The sequence below is a fragment of the Staurois parvus genome, unplaced genomic scaffold, assembly GCF_062004578.1.
Source record: "Staurois parvus isolate SC_StPar_1 unplaced genomic scaffold, SC_StPar_1.0 ptg000231l, whole genome shotgun sequence".
NCBI lineage: Eukaryota > Metazoa > Chordata > Amphibia > Anura > Ranidae > Staurois > Staurois parvus.
The window spans coordinates 186,549-193,347 of NW_028318027.1; the positions used below are offsets into that span (position 1 = coordinate 186,549).

Consider the following 6,799-nt stretch of genomic DNA (forward strand, 5'->3'; position numbering starts at 1 on the left):
GAGTTTGTTCGGGGGGAAGAGTTTGTTCGGGGGGGAAGAGTTTGTTCGGGGGGAAGAGTTTGTTCATGTGTGACATTTTTAGTACTTTGATAAGATGAGATTTAAAACAATGACTATATTTAAAAAGTGTTAAAAGCAGGTTAACAAAAAAAAAAAGTTTTACTTAGCTGCTGTGTGCAGTGATTTTGCACAGAGCAGCCCTGATCCTCCTCTTTTCAAGTCCCCTGCTGATGCTCCTGGCCCCTCCCCTACAGCCAAGTGCCCCCACAGCAAGAAGCATCTTGCTATAAAGGGGACCCAAGCCGCTGCTCTCTTTCCATTCACTCAGAGGTACAGCTCAGCCCTGCCCCTCACTGGCTGAGATTGACAGTAGTGGAAGCCAGTTGCTCCCGCTATGGTCTCAACCAATGGAGGTAGAGAATGGGGGAGCCAGTGCTCTCATGCATAATCACTGGCTAAAAAAACCACAACCCTTGAGCCTTTGCATCCACATTGACTTACAACTTTTCATTTGTTACATTTTTGGTACTTTGAAATTTTAAATAGTGAATTTAAGCCCCCACTCCTTAACAGGAGAAGGCTCCTCTCCCAGCGGAAAAAAGAACCAAATATGCAGGAGAAACACAATTTGTGAAGTTCATGTTAATCTGAGGAGCTATATGATCCAAAGAGAAAATGTGAGCACAAGAGGATCTGCTCAGATTTCCATCTCTGTAGTAAGGAATATTACTATTCTGAGACACAAAGCAGTAGACAATCAGCCTTGTACAATGCACAGTGAAACTCCATGATTTCACCACTTGCCACCCAATGACATCCATATGTCAACAGGTTTTCTACTTGTAGCTATTCCCTATGCTGCCCAGGATGGGAGGGTTAGAGTTAATGTTGTTCTGTAGTTTCCTTAGGGGCTTCTTTAGGCCCAGCCAAATAGCTCTGGAGTCTGGTTGTTCAGCCTTGTCACCAGGTGATAGCCTACATTTAGGAGTCGTACACCACCTCGGGGACAGTTGGGACCTGCACTCCACCCTGTGAACACTAGCAGCTAGATACTGGCAAGATGGACTCAAGCCAGGGTTTGGGATTAAGGTCATTAGGAAGACTGCACTTTGTATGAAGTTGTAATGTTCAGAACGGTCAGTAAAGCTTTTGAAACTTTGCCTGGTCTGAAGTTACTAACTTTGTGTAATGAAAATAAACAGCACACACTGTTTCCAGCTTGGGTCAGTAAAGCATATTGGGGAATGAAGACAGCAGTACAAGAGTTATGGTGCAGCAAGTGGTTACCAGGGGTATTGGAAGTACAGCCAGTAAAAGCAGCATGGACCCATGACAGGTGGGATGCCCTCTAGTAATAAAGAAAGTTATTGTCAATATGTTCTCCAAGTGGTCCATCTTTCCCAGCAAAGATAGCAGATCAACACCATAGAGAACCCCGGCCTGGTCAGAGGAACAGACAAGAAAGACTTAACAGAGCTTGCATGGTGTCTGCACTAGCTGCTCAGCTGGATTCCACTGTTACTAAAAGTGAGGTAATGGACAGGTGGAGAAGAAATGCATGTCCCTACTAAATGCAACAAGTGACAGTGGTGTGCATTGACATGGGGTTCAGGTAGCTGAACATTTGTACATCCATCCCTGAGTTGAAGGTCTGCCTTAAGGTCGAGTTATCCCTGAAAATGACCTGGCCCTGGTCTGGGGCATTTGTGAGCACAGCAAAAGTTAAAGGTACCTCATGTGCAGACAAGTGACCCAAGATCAGGTACCCAGTATAGCCCTCTGAGGCTGGCCTCTTATGTGACCCTTACTTGCCCCCCCAAGGATCATGGAGGCAATAACAGCCACTGATCCTACATGCACATTGTCAGGTTTGAGTGGTTATACCAGGGCCATGGCTGCAGATGCTGAATAATGTAGAAGTGATCCTTGTGGCTTATTTCATCTCTGGATCATATTTATATACACCAGAAGGGGGTTTCCTCTCCCCACCAGGCAATTCTGCTGGTTGACCATAGAGATAACCGAGGACCAGGATGTCCCCAATAATCTCTGGTCTAGAAACCATGAGTATTTTGTCTTATACCAGAAAGAGTTGTATGCCCAGGAAACACCACAATGTGCTACAACCAGTATTACAACCAAAGATATTGGGAAATGTGATAAGGAAAATAATCAACCTCTGAACATAATGAAAAAATTCTTGAAAGTTTATTTGGATGAGAAGCATTAGAAAATAAAAAAAGATTTAAAAAAAAGTAGAGTAACATGTGGAGATCCTTTGACATGGCAGGTGTATCAAGGATCTGTCCCTCTTCATAAAAACAGGAGGTACACTCCAGTGCTGGACAAATGCCATGGAGGACTATCCCAAGCTCTAACAGAAATATCTCTTGAAAATTGTTATCTATGCATCTATTATCAGCTTGACTTACCAAAGAAATATGGCCATAGAGGAAATAAAAATGTACGCTGCTCCAAAACAAAAAGGTTCTGAGACTGAATGGGTTAGTGGTAATTCTAATAGTCCAATCCATCATTACAGCTATAGCCAATCATTGATAAATACTCCCATATGGACTGGAGAATTTCCACTTCCCGAGACTGTGTACCCTCATCACCTGTCCACAATACCACCCAGAACATAGTCGTAACAGTTCTAATCTTTCCTGACATCTAAAACTGAAAGAATAGGTTTTGTCTATAGATTAACTACAAAAAGGTGTAGGGTCCAGGGCTGTAATCATTACCTTCACTACACGGCCTTCGGTTTCACTGACATCGAACAAGCATGCAGCCAATGAAGGCTAAATAAGCCAACCTCCTACACGCGTGTTCCTGGTCAATGATGACCTAGGTAGTGAAAGGAAGGTTTACAATGAAGAGGACGGTCCCAGAACCTGCAGCTTTATAAATAAAATCAGTAATATTGGTTTTAGTCCAATTTTATACTATTGGCCAAGTATTTCACTAAATCAGATTCTCCACCCTGAGATGTCACCAGTCTCTGGGCAGATTTCTTACATCTCAAATATTCTTATACAACCCCTCCCTACACCTATCCCAGCATGGAGGGGCTCAGTAAAAGTGGTAGCGAAGGTGTGGAGGTGTCGGATTGGGTCACTCATATCATAAAAGGAGATCCGCCCAGCCTCATAATCCAGATCTACCCTGAATCTGTTACTGAAGACAGTGCCGGTTAATGGGATCTTCTTCCCGTCATGTATCATTGAGTACCGATTACCAATAAACCGTTCTAAACCCCAGGACTTCTTATTACATCCAATCACTGACTGCTTTCCTCTCCTGGCTATACTGGCATAGCACATCCCGATTCTCCACCGAGCTGACCTTTTGACATCCACTTCCCAGTAATGTCGCCCTGAGGAGAAACTCTGAGTGCTTAACACCTGAGAACACCGAAATCTCGCTGGTGTTCCTGGATGAGCAAGATATGCTAAGAAGGATACAGTTTTCCTGTCATCTGATAGATTTAGCCTTTTACTAGCTGTGCTCCCATTCAGCACTAGGTCTGTAAACCCCAAAAGAACATTGCCCTTTGTAGTAGAATGTGGATAGAGATGTTTGCCAGACACAATATCAGATAAACCTGTGTGTATGATCCCCGACACATCTATCCACCCATCATGAAGGAGTTTCTCATATCTCTCTCTGTCCTCTCCATCTTCAGTATCACACAAGTCACCTGCGCCCGATTGCTGTAGGAAAGTCAGTGGATCCATAATGTCACACTGCTCCGCAGCATCAGCCACCTTCCTGGACATCTCCTCTTGCTTTATTTCCAACTGTTGGATCTTATCAGATAGTGATATTGAGAACCAATCTGCCTGCATGGAGATCTCACTCCGGACTCTCTTCTCCAGGTCTTCCAGACGTCTCCTAATGTCACTGAACAGGGCAGTGATTTTCTCATTTTCATCATCTACTTTCCCTTTTACTTTCCCCCTGCGGTCCTGCAGACTATGGATTTCCATCTCCGTCTCCTCTCTCCCTGCCATCAGTTTGTAAATAACACTTCTCAGTTGTTTCTTCTTCCTCTCAGAGGCCTCATTTAATGTTTCCACCTTGTGTCCCCGGTGTTTCTTATCCTGCTTGCATGACAGACAGATACAGATGGATTCCTCAGTGCAGTAATATGTCAGTGGTTCATTATGGACAGAGCATTTCCCGTGCTCCGGGGAAGTGGTGGGGTCACATGAGGCTTGATCTGGTGACTGGTCACACACAGAAGCTTCACACTTCAACAAGGATTCCCCTGCAGGTACAGGAGTCTGAACACATGAAGTAGAGAGGACCTCAGACTCCTCCTGATCTGGCTGAGCAGAAAGGGAAATCACCCCGTTATGCAGTGTCATGTTCATGGGTAGAGTAGGTTGCTCCTGGAACTCTTCTCTGCATTCAGGACAGAAATAACCTCCAGACCCCTCCGGTGTGTTCAAAACAGGACCAATACACTCCCGGCAGATGTTGTGTCCACATGTCAGGGTTACAGGATCTGTAGACATTTTCTGACAGGTGGAACATTCCAGCTCCTTCCTTAGATCAGTAGATTCCATTGCTGAAAGCAGAAGAGAGAAGTTAGTCTTCAACATGTAGTAACCAGTTCTGCACATTCCTACACAGGGTAAGGACAGTGATGGTAGCCGTAGATGGATCAACATTTGGCCATTCAACAGGTAATGGCTGAATTTTGAGCCAGCTATGGCTGTTCCCAGTAGAGAGAAGTCAATTATCAAATTTTTCAAACAATTTTGGAAAACGTATTCAAATGGCATCTGCAGCCAACTGGTTGCTGCAATGATCAATGTAACCCATCACCTGCCTGAGCTATCCTGCTGGGAAGATGTCACAACTAACCATAGGTGGCAACAAATCTTTATACAGTGGGGAAAATTTGATCCCCTGCAGATTTTGAAAGTTTGCCCACTTACAAAGAAATTAAGGGTCTATCATAGGTGTATTTTACATGATATAGAGAGAATATAAACCAAAAATCCAGAAAAACACATGATACAAATGTTATAAATTGAGTTGCAGTTCAGTGAGTAATATAAGTATTTGATCCCCAAGCAAAACATGACTGCTTGCCACCAAGGGTTTCTTCACTAAATACTGAGGTAGGAAATTTCTTTTAGTTGGTTCCCAGGTTTGCACACATTTCAGATGTGCTCCAAATTTGTAAGGTTTCTTGGCAACTGTTTCAGTTCCCTTCATAAATTTTTTTTTTTTTTTTTTATAGGATTAAGGTCTGGAGACTGGCTAGGCCACTCCATGACCTTAATGTGCTTCTTCTTGAGCCACCCCTTTGTTGCCTTGGTATGTTTTGGGTCAATGTCATGCTGGAAGACCCATCCACGATCCATCTTCAGTGTTCTGGCTGACAGAAGAATTTTCTAATTCAAGATTTTACAATAAATGGCCCCATCCATTGGCCCCTCAATGTGGCAAATTCAGCCTGTAACTTTAGCAGAGAAACAGCCCCAAAGCATAATGTTTGACCCTTCATGCTTGACTGTAGGGATGGTGTTCTTAGGGTCACAGTCATTTGTCTTCCTCCAAACATGGTGGGTCGAATTAATGCCAAAGTGCTCAAATTTGGTCTCTTCTGACCACAGCACTTTCTCCCAGTCCTTCTCTGAATCATTTAGATGTTCATTGGCAAACTTCAAATGGGCCTGTAGATGTGTCTTGCGGAGAGTGACCTTGCGGGCACTGCAAGATTTCATTCCATGGCGGCATAATGTGTTACCAATAGTGTGTTTGGTGACTGTGGTCCCAACTATCTTGAAATCATACACAAGCTCCTCTCGTGTAGTTCTGGGGTGATCCCTCACTTTTCTCAGGATCATACTTACCCCATGAGGTGAAATCTTGCATGGAGCGCCAGACCAAGGGCAATAAATGGTTTTGTATTTTTTTCCCATCTGCGAATAATCGCTCCAACAGTTGCCTCCTTCTCACCAAGCTTCTTGCTGATGGCCTTGTAGCTCATTCCAGCCTTGTGCAGCTCTTCAATCTTGTCCATGATGTCCTTTGGTCTTGGTGAGATTTGAATGGAAGAAAAAGATTCTGTGGACAGGTGTCTTTTATACACACAAGTTGTCATTAGGAGCACCTTCTTAAATTGACAGGACTAATCTGTGTACCAAAATGAGCGCACAGCCAGTCTGTGGGAGCCAGAATTATTGTTGGTCAGTAGGGGATCAAATATTTGTTTTACTCTCTGAACCGCAACTCAAATTTATAGAATGTGTCTTTATGAATTTTTGGTTCATGTCTCCATCACTTAAAATACACCTATGATAAAGATTATAGACCCTTCATTTCTTTGTAAGTGGGCAAACTTACAAAATGTGCAGGGGATCAAATAATTTTCTCCACTGTAGGCAGGAACACATGGGGAGGGGCAGCAGTGAACACTCAGAGTCCAGTTGCAATACACATAAATCTTGCATTAAGCAGAATGCCAACATTACAGACCCCCTAGTGGGAGAGGGCCAGTTAGGAAAACAGTTAAACCTACTACAGGACAATTTTATGGTACAGTTCTTAGAGGCTCCTACTAGGAATGATGCTCTGCTGGGCCTGGTAATCTCAAACCATGCAGAGCTTATTACGAATGTCCATATAAAAGAACATCTGGGTAGCCGTGACAATAACATTATTTAATTTATTGTTAGCTGTAAACAGCAAGCACATGTGGGAATAAAAAAAAAAAAAAAAAAAAAAAAAGCTGAATTTCAAGGGAGCTAAATTTGCCAAGGCTGAGAGCTGCTCTCCA

The 6,799-nt window shown here is 43.4% G+C and overlaps 1 protein-coding gene across 1 annotated transcript; it reads right to left on the reverse strand.

Moving 5' to 3' along the window:
* Positions 1-3,017: 3,017 nt before the first annotated feature.
* On the reverse strand, positions 3,018-6,043 carry LOC149460360 (E3 ubiquitin-protein ligase TRIM39-like). The gene is made up of 3 exons (XM_089679739.1): positions 5,980-6,043; positions 3,749-4,576; positions 3,018-3,529 (listed from the first exon to the last, which is right to left on the reverse strand). Exons 1-3 carry the CDS (start codon positions 6,041-6,043, stop codon positions 3,018-3,020), a joined length of 1,404 nt encoding a protein of 467 aa, XP_089535865.1.
* Between the last annotated feature and the right edge of the window lie 756 nt (positions 6,044-6,799).